At 40.7% G+C, this 25,775-nt stretch overlaps 1 protein-coding gene and 3 non-coding genes across 4 annotated transcripts in view; all 4 read right to left on the bottom strand.

Annotated features, from left to right (window-relative positions):
• Positions 1–25,775, bottom strand: part of WDR43 (WD repeat domain 43) — a 47,344-nt gene that overhangs the window by 18,948 nt on the left and 2,621 nt on the right. Inside the window, exons 2-9 of the mRNA XM_060245305.1 lie at positions 23,219–23,353; positions 21,789–21,907; positions 18,512–18,632; positions 17,188–17,327; positions 16,750–16,852; positions 7,461–7,525; positions 6,665–6,836; positions 6,319–6,405 (exon numbers count right to left, since the gene is read on the bottom strand). Of these exons, the coding sequence (XP_060101288.1) occupies positions 6,319–6,405; positions 6,665–6,836; positions 7,461–7,525; positions 16,750–16,852; positions 17,188–17,327; positions 18,512–18,632; positions 21,789–21,907; positions 23,219–23,353 (942 nt within the window). The remainder of the gene's footprint in view (positions 1–6,318; positions 6,406–6,664; positions 6,837–7,460; positions 7,526–16,749; positions 16,853–17,187; positions 17,328–18,511; positions 18,633–21,788; positions 21,908–23,218; positions 23,354–25,775) is intronic.
• On the bottom strand, positions 4,974–5,049 carry LOC132589419 (small nucleolar RNA SNORD53/SNORD92). Its single transcript, XR_009556602.1, has one exon. It is a non-coding gene; the product is annotated as a small nucleolar RNA SNORD53/SNORD92 (small nucleolar RNA).
• On the bottom strand, positions 17,984–18,067 carry LOC132589426 (small nucleolar RNA SNORD53/SNORD92). The gene has a single exon (XR_009556605.1). It is a non-coding gene; the product is annotated as a small nucleolar RNA SNORD53/SNORD92 (small nucleolar RNA).
• On the bottom strand, positions 21,074–21,151 carry LOC132589414 (small nucleolar RNA SNORD53/SNORD92). Its single transcript, XR_009556601.1, has one exon. It is a non-coding gene; the product is annotated as a small nucleolar RNA SNORD53/SNORD92 (small nucleolar RNA).

The raw sequence follows: 25,775 nt of genomic DNA, 5'->3' as shown, positions 1-25,775 counted from the left end.
TAACAAAAATAAAACATTAACCACACTAGATGTTACATCTTTAATGGGGGGTGGTGTCAAATAATGTTTTAAATCTTTAATTAAGGAGAGACCCAGAGAAGATTTCAGGAACTATACACTTACTCTATGATCAAACATCTTATATGATTCGAACAATTAATTGACTATACAGAGAACTAAGGTGTTTCATTTTGTTTGTATTTGTGTGCGTACGTGCACATGTGAATGCATGTGTGTGCACCTGGAAGTCATGACGACTTCCAGTGACTGACCCCTTCTGGGGGCCTGGAGGATATTCAGGGAGGTGGCTGAATAAAGCCTGCCCCTGCCTCTCAACTCCTGGTATTTCAAGGAGGTCTCCCAAGTACTTGCTAGAGTCAACCTTGCTTAGCTTCTGTGTAAGAGAGCTAGTTTGGTGCAGTGGTTAAGTGTGCAAACTCTTATGTGGGAGAACCGGGCTTCATTCCCCACTCCTCCACTTGCACCTGCTGGAATGGCCTCTGGGTTAGCCATAGCTATTTCAGAGGTTGTCCTTGAAAGGGCAGCTGCTGTGAGAGCCCTCTCAGCCCCACCCACCTCACAGGGTTTCTGTTGTGGGGGGAGAAGATATGAGAGATTGTAAGCCGCTCTGAGTCTCTGATTCAGAGAGAAGGGCGGGGTATAAATCTGTAATTCTTCTTAAAATATGTAAAAATACATTTTGGTACCTCATCGTTCACTTTTCAGATGATGCAACAATTAATCTGCGTATTTTGGTGAACAAATAATAGAACAAATGACCACTCCCACCCTGGACAACAGAGGAAATATTGGGAAGGCAGAGATCTTGAACACTGAGCTTCTCACCTTCAGTGGGTTCAGCTGACCCTTGCTGACTCTATGGAAAATCTACGAGTTATATTTGATCAAACATAACTGTAGTCATGTTATGTTAACGCAGGTGCAAAAAATGCTCTTTCAACTTTTAGCCCAGATGTCCCCCATACTGACTTGGCCAATCTGGCCACCTGGATCCATTCCACAGCAATATCAAGACTGGACTACTGTAATGCACTCTACATAGATCTCCCTTCAAAGTCAACTTGGTACTCCAGCTGGTGCAGAAGGCTGCAGCTTAGTTATTATCAGAAGCTAGGCAGAGCATGCATATTATTCCCATTCTGCCCATTAGTACAAAATATCACGGACAAACCAATTAAACACAACAGAGGCCATACTGGATCAGGCCAACAACTCACCCAGTCCATCATTTGTAAAACAGTGACCAAAACCCAAGTGCCATCAGGAAGTGAGGTCAGAACTCCAGGAATCCTCCCACTGTGGCCCCCCAAGCACCAAGAATAAAGAGCATCACTGTCCCAGATAAAGAGTTCCATCGTAAGAACATAAGAGAAGCCACGTTGGATCAGGCCAATGGCCCATCTAGTCCAACACTCTGTGTCACACAGTGGCAAAAAAATTATACACACACACTGTGGCTAATAGCCACTGATGGACCTCTGATCCATATTTTTATCTAAACCCCTCTTGAAGGTGCCCATGCTTGTGGCCGCCACCACCTGTGGCAGTGAATTCCACATGTTAATCACCCTTTGGGTGAAGAAGTACTTCCTTTTATCCGTTTTAACCTGTCTGCTCAGCAATTTCATCGAATGCCCATGAGTTCATGTATTGTGAAAAAGGGAGAAAGGTACCTCTTTCTCTACTTTCTCCATCCCATGCATAATCTTGTAAACCTCTATCATGTCACCCCTCAGTTGACATTTTTCCAAGCTAAAGAGTCCCAAACGTTTCAACCTTTCTTCATAGGGAAAGTACTCCAACCCTTTAATCATTCTAGTTGCCCTTTTCTGCACTTTTTCTAATGCTATATCTTTTTTCAGGTGCATGTCCAGAATTGTACAAGTACTCCAAATGAGGCCGCACCATCAATTTACATCGGGGCATTATGATACTGGCTGATTTGTTTTTAATTCCCTTCCTAATAATTCCCAGCATAGCACTGGCCTTTTTTATTGTAGTCGCACACTGTCTTGACATTTTGAGTGAGTTATCTACCATGACCCCACGATCTCTCTCTTGGTCAGTCTCCACCAGTTCAGACCCCATCCGTGTGTATTTATAGTTAGGGGTTTTGGCCCCAATGTGCATTACCTTTGCACTTGACTATATTGAACCTCATTTGCCATGTTGGTCCAGCCTCAACAGGTCCCTTTGGAGTGCCTCACAATACTCTCTGGTTCACACCACCCTGAACAATTTAGCATCATTCTGCTGAGTGCTTTGACATACACTGTATTATCTGCCTTGAATCTCAGTGATAAAGACAGGTTAAAAACAACTTTAATAAATCCTTTATAGAAATCAGATAAAAACAATGCACAAAATACCACACCATGCCTGATGTTCTACACAGATTCTGGACACATAATCTGCACTTCATGCAAACCTGGAAAGTGTTCCAGGCCTTTAATCATTCTAGTTGCCCTTTTCTGGACTTTCTCCAATGCCATAATATCCTTTTTGAGGTGCGGCGACCAGAACTGCACAAAGTACTCCAAATGAGACTGCACCATCGATTTATACAGGGGCATTATGATACTGGCTGATTTGTTTTCAATTCCCTTCCTAATAATTCCCAGCATGGCGTTGGCCTTTTTTATTGCAAACACACACTGTCTTGACATTTTCAGTGAGTTATCTACCACGACCCCAAGATCTTTCTCTTGGTCAGTCTCTGCCAGTTCACACCCCATCAACTTGTATTTGTAGCTGGGATTCTTGGCCCCAAAGTGCATTACTTCGCACTTGGCCACAATGAACTGCATCTGCCACGTTGACGCCCACTCACCCAGCCTTAACAGGTCCCTTTGGAGTTCCTCACAATCCTCTCTGGTTCTCACTACCCTGAACAATTTAGTGTCATCTGCAAACTTGGCCACTCCACTGCTCACTCCCAACTCTATATCATTTATGAACAAGTTAAAGAGCATGGGACCCAGTACCGAGCCCTGCGGCACCCCACTGCTTACTGTCCTCCACTGCGAAGACTGCCCATTTATACTCACTCTCTGCTTCCTATTACTCAACCAGTTTCTGATCCACAAGAGGACCTGTCCTTTTACTCCATGACTCTCAAGCTTTCTAAGGAGCCTTTGATGGGGAACTTTATCAAAAGCTTTCTGAAAGTCAAGATAAACAACATCTATCAGGTCTCCTTTGTCCACATGTTTGTTCACCCCCTCAAAGAAATGTAACAGGTTAGTGAGGCAAAATCGTCCCTTACAGAACCCATGCTGAGTCTTGCTCAATAACCCGTGTTCATCAATGTGCCTACTCATTCTGTCCTTGATAATGCTTTCTACCAACTTTCCCGGTATTGAAGTCAGACTGACTGGCCTGTAATTTCCCGGATCTCCTCTGGAACCCTTTTTAAAGATGGGGGTGACATTTGCTACCTTCCAGTCCTCAGGAACGGAGGCAGATTTCAATGAAAGATTACAGATTTTTGTCAGAAGATCCACAAGTTCACATCAATAGACTGTGGCTAATAGCCACTGATGGACCTCTGCTCCATATGTTTATCCCAGGGGTGGCCAACGATAGCTCTCCAGATGTTTTTTGCCTACAACTCCCATCAGTCCCAGACATTGGCGATGCTGGCTGGGGCTGATGGGAGTTGTAGGCAAAAAACATCTGGAGAGCTACCATCAGCCACCCCTGGTTTATCCAATCCCCTCTAGAACCTTGTAGCCGCCGCATCTCCTGTGGCAGTGAATTCCACGTGTTAATCACCCTTTGCGTGAAGAAGTACTTCCTTTTATCCGTTCTAACCCAACTGCTCGGCAATTTCACTGAGCGTCCAAAAGTTCTTGTATTGTGAGAAAAGTAATTAAGTACTTATTTCTCTACCTTCTCTATCCCATGCATAATCTTGTAAACCTCTATCATGTCACCCCTCAGTTGACATTTTTCCAAGCTAAAGAGCCCCAAGTGCTTTAACCTTTCTTCATAGGGAAAGTACTCCAAACCTTTAATCATTCTAGTTGCCCTTTTCTGCACTTTTTCTAATGCTATATCTTTTTTCAGGTGCATGTCCAGAATTGTACACAGTACTCCAAATGAGGCCACACAATCAATTTATATCGGGGCATTATGATACTGGCTGATTTGTTTTTAATTCCCTTCCTAATAATTCCCAGCATAGCACTGGCCTTTTTTATTGTAGTCGCACACTGTCTTGACATTTTGAGTGAGTTATCTACCATGACCCCAAGATCTCTCTCTTGGTCAGTCTCCACCAGTTCAGACCCCATCCGTGTGTATTTATAATTAGGGGTTTTGGCCCCAATGTGCATTACCTTTGCACTTGACTATATTGAACCTCATTTGCCATGTTGGTCCAGCCTCAACAGGTCCCTTTGGAGTGCCTCACAATCCTCTCTGATTCACACCACCCTGAACAATTTAGCATCATTCTGCTGAGTGCTTTGACATACACTGTATTATCTGCCTTGAATCTCAGTGATAAAGACAGGTTAAAAACAACTTTAATAAATCCTTTATAAAAATCAGATAAAAACAATGCACAAAATACCACACCATGCCTGATGTTCTACACAGATTCTGGACACATAATCTGCACTTCATGCAAACCTATGAGTTTTTCCTACAGTTCTCAAGATTAAACTAGTGACATAACCCTGCTTAAATCGTGCTCAGGTTAATATTGGGACAAAGGGATCACAGATATAACACTACACACATGGCTTGGTCAGAATTTGCAAATTTACAAAGTACTTTGCTCTCACTAATAAAGCAGCTCTCTTTTTTGTTCACTATATGCATTAAAAAAACTCTCCTACTTACAATCTAGCCTTTAGGTGGATTTTGTTTGATCCTAAATACAAAGGGTCCTATAACAAAGAGACATGCCTGTATGAGACACACAATCTTCCTTCAATTTGTTAAGCAAGCTCAGACAGCCAAGAGGAAGTCCTCAAAGGAATTCAGTGAAAAGCGAAACCAAGATGGAGGTCATCACAGCAAGCCCAACATTATCTTAAGTTTTTCAGTTCTTCTGAGGTTAGCTTATCAAAAATCCTGTACCTCTTCTGAATGGAAGTAAGCCAACAACTGCTCATATATGCAGATATACAAGTAATGCAAAACCAAGGGAACTAAGGAACAAGATTTAAGGAACCATATTTATCTCTAGGCATCCACATTAATCAATAATTTAAACATGCACACAACAGAGCTACAGTTTGCAAACTAGTGATAATGGCCTGTATCCCACTGTCTTTCATTGAAGTGATGGGATATAACACATTATGACGTCTCAAGTATAATGTGGATTCACTGACCTCCATGAGACAAAACATCTGAATGTTTTAGACAAGACAAGATACCCCAGAATATTATCAGCAACTTAACATTATCATTATAGACTGGGGTCTCCAACCTTTTTGAGCCTGTGGGCACTTTTTTGAGCCTGTGGGCAGTTTTCTGGTTTCAAAAAAGTTTTACTGTAATTATGAATATATCAGCGATAAAAACAGTGAGGGAAGGGAGAGAGGGGAAAAAGCGGTGGAAGGAGGGATGAGAAGATATAATTTACTTCTTGATACAATAAAAGTCTTCACTTTCTTTCAACCCATAGGTGGTAGACGTCTAAACTAGGTAAAAGAATAACATTTCCTTAAGACTCTATGAAAAAGTCCCATTTTCATTACTTCTTTATCCATTCATAGAAAGGAGTCCATCTCTCCAACACTTGCTTGCATTTAGAATGTCTGTCAACATGTCCATTTCAGCTGTTTCTAGTATTTTCTGTGTCAATTCTTCTATAGTTCGTACTTCTCTCTTTTTCCAGTGTTTCACAAAAATTATTCTAGCTGCAGTTACCATACGTATTATCAAATGTTTACAATTCTTATTGGTTATTTGTGGCATCATATTTAACAAAAATAATTCAGGTTTAAAGGGTAGAGTCATCTGGCACTTTGCAGTTTTGACATAGTATCAGTCACACAGCGGAAGATACTTGTGCTGTGGTAGCAACTGCTGCAAAAGCAACATCTTTAACAATCTGCACAGCCATTGGAATCACCAGTGGCCAATATGAAATCCTGCTCTACCTGGCCCCACCCACTTTCTAAAAACACTGAATGGACACCAGGAGAAATATTGGTGGGCGCCATGGCATCCACAGACACCACATTGAGGATCCTGGTTCTAAATGGTACCATTAAAATAACCAAAATTTTAATTAAAAGCATGGCAGAGAGATCCAATTAAAAATAATCTTGACATTACCTTTGTTACAGCCATTTCTGTTTTAAGTGCCAGGGTCTTCTGAACATCCCTCACTAAGCATGTGTGAGATTCTAGAGTATTTAGAGTCTACAACAAGGAGAAAGAAGATTTAGGAAATTGTGCAGAAAAATATTTTAACATTTTGTCATATAAAAATGAAGCCTACAAGTTTAAATTAGAATCAATCTACAAAAGCAAGGGTGTTTATAAAATGTTAAGACTTTTATTCTGAAGCAAATAACAGATCAAATTTTCCTGCAACAGTGCAAAAATGACTTATGACATTGTGTGCAATAGTAGCCATCTCCGCATTAGAAAAAAAAACCTGCAAAAAGTCCGTACGTACCACTCTCTCAATGACAGGCTGTAGGGAATTTCCATACACAAGTATTAATGACTGCTTGTCTGAACAAAATGCAGCTGCCAGGATAGGAACTGGCTTTGGTGTGGAATCAATATCCTCTCCAGGTGTTGCTATCTGGATAGTACGGCTTGATGTCAAGGGCTTTTTGCAATACCTGCAAAGCAAGGAGCCCGAAGAGTTACTTATTTTCCTTTATAGCTTGAAAACCTCTTCATAATAGAATTTATTTTCATGAATTCTTTGCATGTGGCACCCATTGTTTACAGTTTATCTGTGCCAATTCTGCAGTTGTAGCTGCCACAAACAGAAGTAGTCACATCAATGCCAATATCATACACAGAACTCAGTAGTTTAAAAATATATAAGAGCTGCCTTGCAGAATCCAACCAAGAAACACTTTGTCCAGCTTTCGCCCAACCAACCACACACCTCAGATGGCACACTTTTCACATGCCAACCACGCAGACAGCAAGAATTGACTGAAAGGTGAAGCTATCGTGTGCTGAAATTACAAGCATGTTTGCCATTTCACTAACAGGTTCGCCAAGGCAAGTTAAACTGCTCAAGGTGTTAATCTGTATCAAAGCCTGACCTCAAAGATCCTAATTTCAGTCATCTGCTTCAGACATAACTGAAGTACTTCTGTTACAGTACAAATGTGTCAGACAGAAAATAAGAGTCTAAGCATATCCAGTGCTTCAGGTATCCTGCTGCAAATGAAATTTGCCTTCCTACTCTTCTCATAACACAAGATCAGAGTGTTTAAATACCAACTTACCCGTTCAAGACTTGCTCAAATAAGTGCAACTGCCCATCTCTGCACACAGCTGCTAGTTTCACAGGCTGAGAAGAATAAAATTGTTGTTAGTTTCAAAAGACTGTAACCATTATCACTACTACTTCCTCTCCCTGCTTGATTTTTTTTTAAACAATAGTCAGGGTGGATTCATATAAATCAGAATTCCCATTTACACATTATGAAGCAATTATGAAGACAGAATGCCAACAGGGGGTTGAGAGCTATCTCAAGTGTTTTGCACTGAATGTCACATTTACGACTATCTGCCCACTGGACGAAGGTCTTGAGTGTATGCTTGGTGCAAGAAGCTCCTCGTTCTTAGGGAACAAGTTTGCACCCTTCAAGCCAAGGTGGCTGGAGAAGCAGAGACAGTGCATTAGGTACATGGAGAAGACTCTCGGGGCTTGTATCTCACTCTGAAAATGTCAGCCCTGCTGCTGTCAGGGAGCATGACAGTCGAAAGGCAACAGGGCACCGTGCTGAGGATAAGGGGAATGTGCCCTCAGAAAGGACCTCTTCTTCAGTTGGTGAACAGGTATCCTTTTGCACCAACAGGTATCCTTTTGCACCTGCATCTCTGAGCAGGGAGAAGGGGGGACTCTTGGTAGTTGGCGATTCAATCCTTAGGCAGGTAGACAGCTGGGTGGCAAACCTGTGTATTCACTGCATGGTGACTCGCCTGCCTGGTGTGAAGGTAGCAGACATTACGCATATTATAGATAGGCTGGTAGACACCGCTGGGGAGGGGTCAGTGGTCGTAGTACATGTTGATACCAATGATGTGGGGAAACGCAGTTGTGAAGTCCTGGAAGAAAAATTTAGGCTGCTAGGCAGGAAACTCAAAGCCAAGACCTCCAAGGTAGCCTCCTCAGAAGTGCTACCTGTTCCACATGCAGGGCAACAGAGACAGGCACAAATCAGGAGTATCAATGCATGGATGAGACAATGATATAGGGAGGAAGGGTTCAAGTTTGTTAGGCACTAGAATGCTTTTTGGAACAAGTGGGAGCTGTACAAAAGAGACAGGCTCCACTTGTCCCAAGAAGGAACCCGGCCTGCTGGTGCTTAAAATCAAAAAGGTGGCAGAGCAGTTTTTAAACTGAATTGTAGGGGAAAGTTGACAGGAGATCAAATGTCTCTGGTTCAGGATGGCTCATCTCTAAGAGATGAAAGGTTAGCTATTGCTTTTCTACAGGGCAGTGGATTAGAGCTGTCCACTGAGATGGGTGGCAAATAATATGGACTTCCTGGCAAGGTCTCGAGGCACTTGGAGGAAGATTGTGGGTCTAACATGCCTGGGAAATAATAGATGTTTATACACAAACACTATAAGTATCCAAGGTAAAATCAGGGAGTTAGAATGCTTAGTGTTAGGGAAAAACACAGACATTGTGGGCATTTCAGAAACTTGGTGGGATGAGGAGAATTACTGGGACATGGTGATTCCTGGATATAAATTATATTGGAAGGATCAGGGGAAGAGTTGGAGGTGGGATGGTTCTATATGTCAGAGAGGGTATATAGTCCAGTAAGACTGAGAAGGTAAGAGAATTAGATTCACTTCTGGAAATGCTATGGGTCAAAATAGTAGATCCAAAAGAAAGCTTAACTCTGGGAGTTTGTTATTGCCCACCAGATCAAAAGATAAATGTTGATTATAAAACAATGAAATAATTAAAGACAGCGGCTAGATGAAATAACTGAGATGTAATAGGTGATTTTAACTACCCACACATTGAGTCAATATGCATTCAAGTCCGGAGAAAGACTGAGTTTCTAGACACTCTCAGAACCCACCAGGGGAGATGTGATCCTCGGCTTGGTCCTAAGTAATACCCAAGACCTGGGGAGAGATGTAAAAGTGATTGCACTGCTTGGGAACAGTGACCATAATGTTACTGAGTTCAACATTTGTATAAATAGGGAACTGCCCCAAAAGACCAACCACTTTTAACTTTGAAAGGCGGTAACATCTGAGATGAGAGGGCATGTTAAGAGGAAACTGAAAGGAAAGGTAAATATGGTCAAAACCCTTGGGGAAGCCTGGAGCCTATTTAAAACTACAATCCTAGAAGCTCAGATAAAATATATATTGCAGGTTAGGAAAGGCACAAATAGGTATAGGAAAAGGCCTGCATGGTTAACAAAGTAATGGAAGCTGTAAAAGGTAAGGAGGATTCCTTTAAGCAGTGGGAAGCTAGTCTTAGGGACCACAGACCGCAGCAAATAAAATGCAAGTCTGCAATGAGGCAGGCAAAAAGGAACTATGAGGAGCATATTGCAAAAAAACATAAAGAACAACAATAAAAATTTCTTCAAATACATTAGAAGTAGGAAACCAGTCACGGAGGCAGTGCGACCCTTGGATGACCAAGAAGTAAAAGGAATACTGAAGGACAACATGGAAATGGGTGAAAAGCTGAATGCATTTTTTGCATCTATCTTCATTGTGGAACATGAGAAATGCTTGTCCACTGCAGAACAGCTGATTTCAAGAGGGGTGTTGAAGGACCTGAGTCAGATTGAGGTGCTGAGAGAAAAGGTCCTCACCTGGAATATTGTGTTCAATTTTGGGCATCACATTTCAAGAAGGATATAGACAAGGTGGAACAAGTCCAGAGGAGGGCAACAAAGATGGTGAGGGGTCTGGAGACCAAGTCCTATGAAGAAAGGCTGAAGGAGTTGGGCATGTTTAACCTGGAGAGGAGGCGGCTGAGAGGTGATATGATCACCATCCTCAAGTACTTGAAGGGCTGTCATATAGAGGATGGTGCAGAATTGTTTTCTGTGGCCCCAGAAGATAGGACTAGAATCAACACGTTGAAATTAAATCAAAAGAGTTTCTGGTTCAACATTAGGAAGAACTTCCTTGGGAGGTGGTGGGCTCTCCTTCTTTGCAGGTTTTTAAACAGAGGCTGGGTGGCCAGCTGAGAGCAATGTGGATCCTGTGACTTTGGGGGGGGTTATTTGTGAATTTCCTGTATTGTGAAGGGGGTTGGACTAGATGGCCCTGGGCGTCCCTTCCAACCCTATGATTCTATGACTGATAAGACAATTTAAAAACTGATAATTCACCAGGTTTAGATGGCATACATCCAAGAGTTCTGAAAGAATTCAAATGTGAACTTGTGGATCTCCTGACAAAAATATGGAATCTTTCATTAAAATCTGTCTCCATTCCTGAAGACTGGAAGGTAGCTAATGTCAACCCCATCTTTACAAAAGGGTTCCAGAGGAGTTCTGGGAAATTACAGACCAGTCAGTCTGTCAATATTGGGTAAATTTGTGGAAACCGTTATTAAAGAGAGAATTAGTAGGCATGGGTTCTGTAATGGAAGATCTTGTCTCACTAACCTGTTAAAGAGTTCTTTGAGGGGGTGAACAAACATGTGGACAAGGGGGACTCAACAGATGCTATTTACCTTGACTTCCAGAAAGTTTTTGATAAAGTTCCTCATCAAAGGCTGCTACGTAAGTACAATGGTAATAGGGTAAAAGGACAAGTCCTCTTGTGGATCAAAAACTGGCTAATTAATTTAATTAATAATTAAACAGAAGGTAAGTATAAATGGGCAATTTTAACAGTACAGGGTAGTAAGCAGTGGGGCACCACAGGACTCAGTACTGGGTCCACTGCTTTTTAACTTGTTCATCAATGATTTGGACTCAGGAGTAAGCAGTGAAGTGGCTAAGTTTGCAGGTGACACTAAATTGTTCAGGGTGGTGAGAACCAGGGAGGATTGTGAGGCACTCCAAAGGGATCTGTTGAGGCTGGGTGCGTAGGCATCAAGATGACAAATGAGAATCATCTTGGCCAAGTGCAAAGTAATGCACATTGGGGCCAAAGATCCTACTATAAATACACAATGATGGGGTCTTCTGAACTGGCAGATTCTGACCAGAGAGATCTTGGAGTCATGGTAAACTCATTGAAAATGTCAAGACACTGTGCAACTGAAATAAAAAAGGACAACAATATGCTAGGGATTATTAGGAAGGGAACTTAAAACAAATCAGCCAATATCATACTACCCCTATATAAATCAATAGTGCGGCTTCATTTGGAATACTGTGTACAATTCTGGTCACCGCACCTCAAAAAAGATACAGCGCTGGAAAAAGTGCAGAAAAGGGCAACCAGAATGATTAAAGGGTTGGGACACTTTCTCTATGAACAAAGGTTAAAACACTTGGGGCTCTTTAGCTTGGAGAAACGTCAACTGAGGGGTGACATGATAGAGGTTTACAGGATTACGCATGGGAGAGAGAAGATAAAGAAATTTCTCCCTTTCTCATAATACAAGAACTTGTGGACACTCAATGAAATTGAACATAGAATCATAGAGCTGGAAGGGACCTCTAGAGTCATCTAGTCCAACCCCCAGCACAATGAAGAAAACTCACAAATACCTCCCCCCAAATTTACAGGATCTTCATTGCTGTCAGATGGCCATCTAGCCTCTATTTAAAAACCTCCAAGGAAGGACAGCCCACCACCTCCCAAGGAAGCCTGTTCCACTGAGGAATTGCTTTAACAGTCAGGAAGTTCTTCCTAATGTTGAGCCGGAAACTCTTCTGATTCAATCTCAACCCACTGGTTCTGGTCCTACCTTCTGGGGCCACAGAAAACAATTTCACACCATCCTCTAGATGACAGCCCTTCAAGTACTTGAAGATGGTGATCATATCACCTCTCAGCCACCTCCTCTCCAGCCTAAACATCCCCAGCTTCTTCAACCTTTCCTCATAGGACTTGGTTTCCAGACCCCTCACCATCTTCGTCGGCCTCCTCTGGACCCATTCCAACTTGTCTATATCTTTCTTAAAATGTGGTGCCCAAAACTGAACACTCCAAGGTGAGGTCTTACCAGAGCAGAATAAAGCAATACCATCACATCACATGATCTGGATGCTATACTTTAGTTGATACAGCCCAAAACTGCATTTGTCTTTTTAGCCACCGTATCACACTGTTGACTCATGTTCAGCGTATGATCCGCTAAGACCCCTAGATCCTTCTTGCACATACTACTGCTAAGACAAGTCTCCCCCATCCTATAACCATGCATTGGATTTTTCCTACCTAAATGCAGAACTTTACATTTATCCCTGCTAAAATTCATTTTATTGATTTTAGCCCAGTTTTCCAGCCTTTCAAGGTCATCCTGTATCCTGTTTCTGTCTTCTTCTGTGTTTGCAACCCCTCCCAATTTAGTATCATCTGCAAATTTAATAAGCATTCCCTCTCTTCCTTCGTCCAAATCATTTATAAAGATGTTGAGCAATAGAGGTCCCAGGACAGATCCTTGAGGCACTCCACTTGTCACTCCTCTCCAAGAGGATGAGGAACCATTCACAAGCACTCTTTGGGTGCAATCTGTCACCAGTTACAGATCCACCTAATGGTAACAGGATCCAAACCACATTTTACCAACTTGTCAACAAGGATAGTATGTGGAACCTTATCAAAAGCCTTACTGAAATAAAGATAAACGATGTCTATAGCATTCCCCTGATCCAGCAAGGTAGTCACTTTCTCAAAAAAAGAGATCAGGTTAGCCTGAACATGACTTGTTCTTGAGAAACCCATGCTGGCTCTTAGTAATCACATCCATTCTTTCTAAATGTTCCAGGACCGACTGTTTGATTATTTGTTCTAAAACTTTTCCAGGTATAGACGTCAAGCTGACAGGTCAGTAGTTACCTGGATGGTCTTTTTTCCCCTTCTTGAAGATGGGGACAACATTCGCCCACCTCCAATCTTCTGGCACCTCTCCTGTTCTCCAAGAATTCTTGAAAATAATAGCCAGAGGCTCAGAAATTATATCTGCAAGCTCTTTTAGAACCATTGGATGCAATTCATCTGGCCCTGAGGACTTCGTTTCATTTAAAGAAACTAGGTGTTTATATACTACCCCTATGCTGATCCTAGGTTGGAACTTCAAACCCTCTTTATAAGTTCTATTTTTGCCATGATGAGCACTGTTCCCCTCAGAAGAGAAGACTAAGGAAAAGTAGGAATTGAGCAGTCTGCTCTCTTCATTACCTGTTACAATTTCACTTTCTTGCCCTCGCAATGGGCCTACCATGTCCTTGCTCTTTTTCTTACTCTGAACATAAGAAAAGAATCCTTTTTTGTTGTTTTCAGCACCTTTGACCAGCCTAAGCTCATCGTGAGCTTTAGCTTTCCTAACTTTTTCTCTACAAGCACTGGTGATTTGTTTATATTCATACTTGGTTATAAGGCCCTCCTTCCAACTCCTAAAGGAGTCTTTTTTTATTTCTCAAGTCTCTAGAGAGCTGTTTATGGAGCCACTTCGGCTTCTTTAGGCTTTTTCTATTTTTTCTTCTCATATGAATCGTCTATGATTGCACTTTCAGCATTTAGCTTTTAAGAAACAACCACCCCTCCTGAACCCCTTTCCTAAGTATTTCTGACCATGGGATTTTACCCAGCAAAATTCTAAGTTTATCGAAGTTTGCCTTTCTGAAGTCCAACCTTTAAGTCTGATTACTTATAGCTTTTCCCTTCCCTAAGACTGTAAATTCCAAAATGACTTGGTCATTACTGCCCAGGGTGCCCACTATTTCAACTTCTTCAATCAATTCTTCCTTGTTGGTGAGAATCAAATCCAAGATAGCAGATCCCCTTTTTTCCTTCTTCACTTTCAGGAAAACGAAGTTGTCAGCAAGACAACTTCATTTTCTGGAAAAGGAAGCAGTCGGGTTAGAACAGATAAAAGGAAGTATTTCTTCACCCAAAGGGTGATTAACACATGGAATTCACTGCCACAGGAGGTGGTGGCGGCTACAAGCTTAGACAGCTTCAAGAGGCGATTGGATAAACATATGGAGCAAAGGTCCATCAGTGGGTATTAGCTGTGGCATACTGTTGGAACTCTCTGTCTGGGGCGATGATGCTCTGTATTTTTGGTGCTTGGGGAGGCCATAGTGGGAGGGCTTCTTGTGCCCTGGCCCCACTGATGGCACCTGGTTTTTTGGACATTATGTGACAATGTTGGACTGGATGGGCAAGTAGCGTGATCCAACATAACTTCTCTTATGTTTTTATGACATGTTAACTCAAAGAGGCTAATTGTGCATGTTATCTATGCCACCAACAATAATTTAAAATTTAAGATTAATACAAACTGATTGTTATAACCATTAACGCATATTAATATATGATTAAATACAGCCTTTTTATAACCTAGGTACCTAATGAAAAGTCTTTGAAAATGACTCACACTGAGCCAAGACACAAATATCTTTGTGACTCTCTGTAAATGAACTAAACAAGACGACGTTTTTGAATAGCAACGATATGAATTCCCCAGACTTACTTCTAAGTAGGTTCAAATTCCCCACAGACTTACTTCCAAGTAAGTTCAACTGAACAAAATGGGGTTATCATAAGAACATAAGAGAAGCCATGTTAGATCAGGCCAATGGCCCATCCAGTCCAACACTCTGTGTCACACAGTGGCAAAATTTTATATATATATATATATATACACACACACACTGTGGCTAATAGCCACTGATGGACCTCTGCTCCATATTTTTATCTAAACCCCTCTTGAAGGTGGCTATGCTTGTGGCCGCCACCACCTCCTGTGGCAGTGAATTCCACATGTTAATCACCCTTTGGGTGAAGAAGTACTTCCTTTTATCCGTTTTAACCTGTCTGCTCAGCAATTTCATTGAATGCCCACGAGTTCTTGTATTGTGAGAAAGGGAGAAAAGTACTTCTTTCTCTACTTTCTCCATCCCATGCATTATCTTGTAAACCTCTATCATGTCACCCCGCAGTCGACGTTTCTCCAAGCTAAAGAGTCCCAAGCGTTTCAACCTTTCTTCACAGGGATAGTGTTCCAGCCCTTTAATCATTCTAGTTGCCCTTTTCTGGACTTTCTCCAATGCTATAATATCCTTTTTGAGGTGCGGCGACCAGAACTGCACACAGTACTCCAAATGAGACCGCACCATCGATTTATACAGGGGCATTATGATACTGGCTGATTTGTTTTCAATTCCCTTCCTAATAATTCCCAGCATGGTGTTGGCCTTTTTTATTGCAAACGCACACTGTCTTGACATTTTCAGTGAGTTATCTACCACAACCCCAAGATCTCTCTCTTGGTCAGTCTCTGTCAGTTCACACCCCATCAACTTGTATTTGTAGCTGGGATTCTTGGCCCCAATGTGCATTACTTTGCACTTGGCCACATTGAACCGCATCTGCCACTTTGATGCCCACTCACCCAGCCTCAACAGATCCCTTTGGAGTTCCTCACAATCCTCTCTGGTTCTCACCACCCTGAACAATTTAGTGTCATCCGCAAACTTGGCCACTCCACTGCTCACTCCCAACTCTAAATCATTTATGAACAAGTTAAAGAGCATGGGACCCAGTACTGAGCCCTGTGGCACCCCACTGCTTACTGTCCTCCACTGCGAAGACTGCCCATTTATACTCACTCTCTGCTTCCTATTACTCAGCCAGTTTCTGATCCACAAGAGGACCTGTCCTTTTACTCCATGACTCTCAAGCTTTCTAAGGAGCCTTTGATGAGGAACTTTATCAAAAGCTTTCTGGAAGTCAAGGTAAACAACATCTATCGGGTCTCCTTTGTCCACATGTTTGTTCACCCCCTCAAAGAAATGTAACAGGTTAGTGAAGCAAGATCTTCCCTTACAAAACTCATGCTGAGTCTTCCTCAATAAGCCGTGTTCATCAATGTGCCTACTCATTCTGTCCTTGATAATGCTTTCTACCAACTTTCCCGGTATTGAAGTCAGACTGACTGGCCTGTAATTTCCCGGATCTCCTCTGGAACCCTTTTTAAAGATGGGGGTGACATTTGCTACCTTCCAGTCCTCAGGAACGGAGGCAGATTTCAATAAGCAGTGATATTGATATTTGTTATATTTCCACATTATAACCTGGGGGCCATTACTTCTGAGTACACCTGGTTGGGAGTGCTCCCTACACTAGAGCCCTTTATAGGAATAAACTATTCATAATTTCGAAATAGTAGACTCTGCACAACTTAAGACAGTTAGGGACCGTAAAACAGGTGCACAAGATCACCCTATGATCTGTGTATGATCTTGTTTTTATATATAATAGAATCTATAGCACGTGATGACACCCATTAGGAAACGTCAAACAATAAATGCTCAATAGGTTATATGAAATGTCTGAACTAGTGTGGTTTCTTTTATGTTACCTCAGAAAATTAGTACCGAACTTAAATGGCATTACCTCTTCTTTGCTTTCTGATATCGTGAGGTCAACATGAATTGGTTCATCTGTAACTGTAAATGACATCACAGCATTCTTTTCTTTCCTGTCTGACCTCACCTGCCTTGAGACACAACAGTACATTGTTAAAACAGGCAACTGTTTTCTTACAAATGAAGAGATGGTCAACTCACTCATTAGGGACTGCTGTCATTTCAATGCAGTGTTAAAACTTTTAACAATAATGTGTTTAACCCTACTGAACACAGCAGCTGTTACTTCACATAGTAAAATACAGTGACAAATGTCACCCATGGTTTAAAACTATGTGGCGTTCACCACCCATCCCTTGGGAAATGTCGACATGCCTAGAAACTGCTCCAGCATGAACAGCAGTTGCCCGAAACCATCATCTTGAAAACAAAAGCTCACCCAATACAGACATGCTAAAGTACATACCACACACTCAGTAACCGGTCATGCACTGCGCCAGACAAGAAATAGAGCCCTGTAATCCCATCAAAGGGCTGGTTTTCATTGGGAGGCCTTACTGTGATGAACGTAAGCGTCGAAACTGCTGTGGCATGTCCTGTGAAATGCTAAAGAAGAAATTTTGGAAATTTGGTTTGATACAACAAAAAGAATCTACATGGCAACATGTTAACGCAAAATCTGCAACAAAAATGTAAGGTTATGTAATTGTAATATTAAAATATAAGCTAAAAGATGTGACATACTTTTCAACTCTAACACCATTTTTCAGAAATAAGTTGTGATATCACCTATGAGTTTCTAACAGTCAAATAAACTCTATCATAATAATACACAGAAGAACTATTAAATCCCATATCATGGAGATTTCAGAACTATTAAATCCCACACCAGTGAGCATTTATTTTACAAATGGAAGTTTAAGCTTTGTGTTTGAAATAAGATGGAATAGGAAATTGATAATTAAATTCTGAACAAGAAAGACAGAGACATCGATCCTTTGTTATACAACAAGTCAACACCCTATTCAATTTCTATGGAGCTTCTATTAAAAAGAAAACAGGTTCAACATCTACTGCGCATTGTTTTCATTCAACATCCTATATAACAATTCATCTTGAGATTGGGGGAAAAATGTGCCCCATGAGAGAATCAAAAAGACCCACCAGCATTTTCTGACAGAGAGCATGTTTTAACAAAAAACATCAAAACCTGAAATCGGGCAGACAACAGTTTAATGCATTAGTGCCACAGACTGCTGGCAGTGCTCAGACACAGCCAAGGAATTTCATGTCCTCATCCAACTGTCAGCCAGCTGAAACCACATTTGAACGTATCATCACTGCAAACCTTCCAGCAGTCTTAGACCAGCTTACACTGTAGTATTTAGAAAGTTAGTGTGTGGTATATGGAGAGTCAGTCCGGTGTAGTGGTTAAGTGCATGGACTCTAATCTGCGAGAACAGGGTTTGATTCCCTACTCCTTTACATGCAGCTGATGGTGTGACCTTGGGACAGCTACAATTTCTCAGAAGAGCTGTTCCTCAAGAGCAGTTATCTCAAGAGCTCTCTCAGCCCCACCTACCTCACAGGGAATCTGCTGTGTGGAGAGGAAGGGAAAAGAGATTGTAAGCCACTCTGATACGCCAAGTGAAGGGCAGGGTATAAATCCAATCTTTTCTTATTATTATTTGAGCAGAATGAAAGGCAAAATTACAATTATTCATTTCAGACTTAATATTTATTTTTCTTCCCATGTTCACTGCAAAAACACACAAACATATGCTCCTTACTCTGTAGACTTCTTTGGTCTCCAAGTCCCACAGTTTGATAGATCGACCAGCAGAAAGAAGCATCTTCCCATCAGGACTGATACACAATGAGCTCACACTGCTGTTGTCTCCTTTCCATTTGCTGGGGAGTTTTGAGAAAAAATGCATCACCTATTAGTAAAACATTATACTCAAAATACCCTGTCAAGCAGTGATAGCAGAACATTTCAAAGTTATTTAATAGCTGATATTTACAGTTTACCAGCATGTTGAATAGAAGTCTAATGAATATCTTAAATATCCTTCTTGGACAACTTATATAGTGTGCTGTATTTTGAATACATTTAGACTTCTTAGCATTGTTGTTCCTTACAACTAACTAAGACAGCAGCTCAGAGCATGAACTAATATATGTTAAAATTCCTATTGCTCTAAAGCAGCATAATATCTACAAACAATGTAAGAGAATGTTGTGTAGCAATTCTAAACAGATTTACTAGAAAACAAATCTTACTGTATCCAGTAGGACTTGCTTCCAACTAAAAAAGCATTCCTAGGACTGAGCAGTCAAGAAGCCAAATTACTCTCTTATACTTGCCCTGATACAGATAAGTTTTACCATTCATTATCAAAAATTATTCTCACCCACTGTAATCTCACCGTATCTTAGAATTGGGGAAGCCTTGGTTAGTAGCTGGACTGGGAGACCACCAACCCAAGGAAGTTCAGGGTGTCTACACAATAACATATAATGGCAAACCACCTCTGAATGTCTCTTGCCTTTAACACCCCATGGGGTCATCATTAAGTCAGCTCTGACTCGATGACACTTTCTATCACCGATATTTTCCCCATAAATATCTGCAAATTTAATTCTTTCAGACATTCACAGTTTTAAGAAAGGCACAAGGAGCATCTCATATGGTATCAAAAATAATTGATACTATAATCTCATATGGTATCAAAATGTACAGCTGCTACCTAAAATGGAATCACAGTCATAAAGATACCTGGTCTGATTTATATGGCTGGTTCAATCAAATCTGCTTTTATTATTGGTGCTGCTCATTTTGGTAAAGAGTAGTTTAGTCGTGAGCAGACAAGAGAGATCTGTCTACAAATCTGAGGTCTGAAAAAAAAATCTGAAATCTTTAAAAAATAAAAATACATATTGGAGATTAACACCCCCCTCAATAACTGAAGCAGAGTCTGTACCTTTAAGCAACAAACACCCTCAGTGATCATTGCTAGACAGTCACAACACCACTGCAAGCCTTCAAACCTTGGTTTCTGTCAGTAAAAACAGGGTCTTTTCCAGAGTTATTTTGGTCTCTGAAGGAGGAGTCATGGGGCCAAGTCTATCAGCAAACACCAGGTAACTTGCTTCCATGCAATTTGATTGACCCACAACGACCCAGCTGCTGATTACTGTTCAATAGCAGCAACTACACAAAAGCCAGTGTTGGTATAGTGGGATACAGAGATCTTAACTAGCATCTGGGAGACCCAGGTTCAAATTCCAACTCTGCCATGAATGCTCACTGGGTGATTTCAGGGCAGTAACATATTCTCAGCCTAACATACCTCACAGGGCTGTTGCAAGGATAAAATGGAGGAAACGAGAATAAGGTAAGTTGCTCTGATTGTTGAGGAAGTTATAGATGAAGTTAATATATCATAAATATAAGTGAAGATGAGGGAGCAGATAAAAGGATGGTTGGAAAGTGGGAAGAAGAAAATGAACAGAAAGGTGAGAATTCAGGACTGCTAAAAGAAGGAAATGAGGAAATAGTGTGAGGAGTAGGATAATGTGGCCCCTGTAAGACAAGTGGACTAGGCCCAGCAGCCATAACCACAGAGTTTTTTCCAGGGAGACTGTGAGGAGATGGAAGGAGAGAAAGCTGAATACCCAGGAGGGAGTGGGAAGTTGGCTGGTGGGAGAGAGGGAAAAGACAGAAGCAGGAAATTGTGAGAGGCTGTGGGGGCTTCCAGGGAAGGAAAACAGTGGGGGAGATGACAAGAAAATGCCCCCCTTATGAGTCACCTGCTCAAAAAGAGTAAAATATTTCATAGTTTTTCCCCCCTCAGTGCTCCCCCAAATTTCCCAATCTTTTCACTGGAAATACTAAAAAAAAAGTCTCAAGCCTTCACATCTCTGTAACAGTCCAAGAAGGTGATTGGACAGGGCTTGCCACTACAAGGTGGTTCAGTCTGTTTCCCACTATTTAAATCTATCCCCATCTACCTCAGCTATTATTTGCCCCATAGAAGGAAGATGTAAGTAAATATATTCATTTCCCGCCCCCAGGACAAACGGGGTGAGGGCTTGGATCAGAAAGCCAGTGAAAACAAAAAGGATTTCCCTGCCCCCAAAGCTAGCTTTTCAAACTACATGGAAGTTTGAACCTTAGACTGTCTCCTCATGCCTTTTCCCTTAAGCAGTTTTATTGTACCCAATTCCTTTTAAAAAATTCCAGTGCAATATTCCAATATTTTCCTAGTCATTTTCTACTCAAATTTCTTCTTCCTACAAATTACAACCTTGAACTTTTTCTAGTCACTTGAAGTTCTGCTCCATTCAGCCTGCTCAGACAGCCAAGAGAAAACTGACATCACTACATATCAGAAGTAAGCGAAACCAAGTGGTTGTCATCACAGCAGTGTTCTGTTAAATAAGAGCACCTAAAACTAAGTTATGAACAAAAATGGAATTCTTATGCCCTAATTTACATCTAATATCACCAGGAAGTCACATGCCAATCAATATGCAATGTATATGCAAATTATTTGGTTTCTTAGGTGGCTGAAGAACAGGGAGACTCAGAGAATCATACAAGATGTGGAGAAAAAAAATCTCCACTACTACCAGAAAAGGGGATGGTATTTAAACACTGATACCCTGCCTTTTGTCATGGTTCAAGGCAGAATCCAAGTACATAGATGGGCAGTAGTCTTAAATGCTAACAGTATCAGTACAATCCTTCTGCTGACTAAAATCTAAGTTTTCTGTGTCTTAGAATTCTTGCTCTCATACCTACAGTAACTCAGAAGAAACCATTTAAAGAAAACAGTTTTCTTCAACAGGAAACATGCTGAACAACTCCTTTAGCATACTTTCTAATGCCCTAGCAACATGCTGCACTACTTCAGTAGCAAACACTGCTCTACTGAAGCCTGGAGTCTGAATGCTGCCATGGTAAGATACAGAATTCTATCAGAGCTAGTGTGATATGAGAATGGAGAGAAAAGATGGGAGAACAAGAAATATCAACAACTTTTAGCACAAGCCCAAGCTCACCATTTCACTTTGCATGTCTGTGTGTTCCATTCCACAATATTTTTGTCATCTGAACAGCTATATAAGCAACCGTTGTTCTGATGCCACCGTACACAGTTTATTTTATTGTCATGGCCGTTCTAGATTAAAAGAAAAAAGCTATTAGTAGGAAAACACCACCTCTTTCCTGGGTTTGCACTGATAACTTATTTATGCTACTTTTCTGTGGCCAGTTAAAGATATTTTATATTAACACTAACGTTATTGCCCTCTAGAGTTGCTAGTCCTTCCTGGCCACCGGCAGGGAATGGGGAGGAAGGGTTGCCAGATCCAGGTTGGGAAACTCCTGGGAACTTGGAGATGGAGCACGGAGAAGACGGGGACATCACGGAGTACAATGCCATTGAGAGCCACTTGGAGGCTGGTATCCCCAGGTCCCACTTTGAGACTGGCCATCTCTACTGCCCTCATCAAGTACGTTAACGGCAAAAGGAGGACTTGTTACCTGCATATCCCTGTTAAACTTACCCCAACTCTCCTCCTTTCTATACAAGTACATGGGGACTTTTTGTTATGTGCAGATCAAACCTCAACAGCAATTTATATCGCATAAACATATGTCAATTTTTTGGCTTCATACTGGATTTCATATTTTCATCCTTCTCGATATGAGATGCTATCTAGATCTCATATTATAAAAAGGTAAATCATTGTTCCATAAAAATGTTTTCTGAGACATTTATTCAATTTATCCACCCTATTTCCCATCAACTGCCTTATTCTAAATCTCTTCCCATTTATTTATTTAAAACATTTATTAGCTCTTGTATCAGAGATTTTCCATAATTCTTGTATCTCTTATTGGCTGTCTTTTCAAGTTCTCACACAAGTATTTTAAGGGTTACCTTCTTAAGAAAGGAACACATAGAAGACGTAACATGCATTTATGACTGATTAACTGCAAGGAGTGCAGAGGATTATGTTATATGCATGTTATCCTTTTAAAATTATGTTCCAAAATTCTATGTCCTTTGATAAACACAGTGGAAAGAGTAGGGAAGTTTAGTTTGCCTACCTATGCATCATGAGACTCTTATTTCAGTCGTCTTCAGACACTGTGCATGTGTTTATTTAGGAGTCTTATTTATTGTAGGTTATATTTTGCTTTAAAATACCAGTATCTTCCCTTAACCTTTGCCACTTAATAAGATACTATGATATAGAAGAATTTAAAAAGTTCCTGAAAACTGAATACTTTCTTTTGCTATATATACACATTTCATCAGAAAAAAGTTACTACCAAGGTTACTGTAACATTCTTTTAACTATTACAAAAGCCACTTGCAGCCAAAACAGTGCTTAAATGATTTCACACCAAGCATAATCAAGCCAGGTTGTAATGAACATAAAAAAAATAAATTATAAGACAACAACTCTGGTATAATACTTACTAGTTTGCTCTGTAACTCTGCTTTTGTTGTGCTGTATAATAAAATGCTGCCAACAGCCGTTCCGATAGCCAGAAGATCTAACTGTTCACCTGCTTCTACAGCTTCAGATTTCCTCTTCTTCCTCTGAGGGCCTTCCTGTAAAGAAATTAAATACAGTCAGAAGACAGAAGTAGTCTCAGTAGCTATGTTAAATGAGAACTTTAAAGGCAATGTACACTCACTTTCTTGAGGGCCACAATGCTACTTTTGTTACAAACCTATGTAAATTTTCTCATTGAAGCAACCATGTTTCCACATAAAAACACCTCACAGCAAAATTAGTGGGTGACCAAGTAACTTTAGAGTTTTCCAATGGAAAATTGCCCAATTATATATCGTGAAATAAGCTCTGGATCCAAAAATACGACAATGTTTTGGGATCAGTGAAAACTTGCTAAATGTCATTAAAGAATCTGTCCATCATTGTCTCTCTCTTGCTCATGTTGCTCCTTGCTTTAAAAGAATTTATTTGGACAAATGGGGCTATTAAAAGGTAAACCAGAGGTGTCAAACATGCGACCCGGGGCCCAAATCAGGTCCCCGGAGGGCTCTTATCAGGTCCCAAGCAACTTGCTGTCATCTGCTTCCTTCTCCCTCTCTCTTGCTTCCTTCTGCACCACAGTTTTCTTTGCCAAGCTTGCTCAATCGCACAGGAGCGACAGAGCAAAGCCTGTTTTCTCCACTGGCTGAGGCTCCTCTCTTGGGGAGGAAGGAGAGCTTGCTTTGCCAGTCTCTCTCAATTACACAGCAGAACTACTGAGCCAAGCCTCTGTTCCTTCTATCGGCTGAGGCTCCTCCCCCTCCTGGCTCCCCGGGGAAGGAAGGAAAGAGCCTGCGCTTCCTTTGTCCAGTTCCCTGGATCCCATGGGAGAGATACAAAGAAAGCATCATTAAGACCAAGTGCTAATCTGTTTTAAGTTTTTTTTAAAAGTCTTTAATTGTGTTTGTATGTGTCCTTTATAAAGTTTATCTCTCTGCTATCTAATCTTAAAAAAGTACACACACAGCCCGGCCCAACATGACTTGGCCCGACAAGGTCTCATAACAAATGAGTTCGACACCCCTGAGGTACACAGTCATCATTTCATCTACTTAAGCCCATCAGTACCCTTCTTGGTCATTCCTCCATCATTCTGTAATATAGATGCAGTAAGCAGTCTTTCTATTCTCTCCCTACAAATCAAGATCTGTTTAATTAATGGAATTGCCTCTGAATATAGCATCACATTAACTATGAATTTCTGACTCTGCAGTACAGCATCATACAAAGACAACATTCAAATGATGTCTTATAAACTCACTGTATTGAATCCTACAAATTTCTTCCTACAAATGCAGGTATTTCCTCAAGGTTGTTCTTATTAACTTCTTCTACAGACTGCCCTTCTCATGGGAAGCATCAGTGTCCACAAATGCCAACCATGCTTAGCATTTTTAGGATCCAAATGACTAAGCTGCCATCAATATCTGAAGACTATTTGCTGAATCCCTTAACCAGCTAAAATTTATTTAGAATTAGAATACTAACTGATACATAAGGCATGACAATTAAAGTTTGCATCTGTAAGATATGCTCATGAATTCCAATACCCACAGTATTCAAGAAAACTCACACAGTTCATTCTTACAGATTATAGGCCAGTTTAGAAAGAAGCAGGTAGGAACAGAAATGCCAACAAAAACACATAGTGTAATTTTTAACATTTTCCCATAAATTAAAATTTAGGATCTCATTTTTAAGATTTCATTTTGATTGTGTAATTTTGACACAGGCATCATACATGACAGAAAATAAACTAAAAATTCAAACAAAGATCAACATTTCAGAACAGTGGTTTTCCAGTATATTACAGTAGTTGTTTTTTTTCCAATGCTTCCCCAAGTGTTCCAATTTCATCTAATTCACAAGTTCAGGTTCTTTCAGAGAAGTTAACAAATTCAGTTAAGTGCTTGGGTTTTCAACCCTAAACACAATTATTTTTAAGCAGACAGACAACAGAACTACTCAGTATTTCAGCATGAACAATTAAATTTAGGCACTGCTCTTCTCTACAAAAAAAACCTTATGGAAAATATCTTACAGGTTTCAAATTTCAGCACACAAAGTCCAATGCAAGTAAAAATACTGATATACAAAAGAAAACACATTCCTGATTAAACTTTTAATGGGATATGAATCAACAAAATAATATACAATGTGATCAAGCACAGGCTGCCCATTTTAATGAAGAACACTTAAGGGAAAACTGCCTGTTATCTCATACTGATTTACAACATTTGCAGCATTGGTACAAAGTGGTACTTCCTGAGAATGTGTGGAATTATTTTCATATAGACTAAAGGTATATATGTACAATAAAAATGATGTGGCAAAGAAATTCTTCCAAGATAAAGAAGTGGCTTTTAATGTTGCTATAGCTAAACTTCGCATGCACATCTTCATACTCAAATATGATCAATATGGATTGGCTCAAGCAGTTACTTTTCTATGAACTGTCAGATCTCTTAATTCTGCAAA

The sequence above is a fragment of the Heteronotia binoei genome, chromosome 1 (assembly GCF_032191835.1).
Source record: "Heteronotia binoei isolate CCM8104 ecotype False Entrance Well chromosome 1, APGP_CSIRO_Hbin_v1, whole genome shotgun sequence".
NCBI classification, from domain to species: domain Eukaryota; kingdom Metazoa; phylum Chordata; class Lepidosauria; order Squamata; family Gekkonidae; genus Heteronotia; species Heteronotia binoei.
Note: the sequence above shows the minus strand (reverse complement) of the source record. Positions and strands in the feature narration are given on the sequence as shown.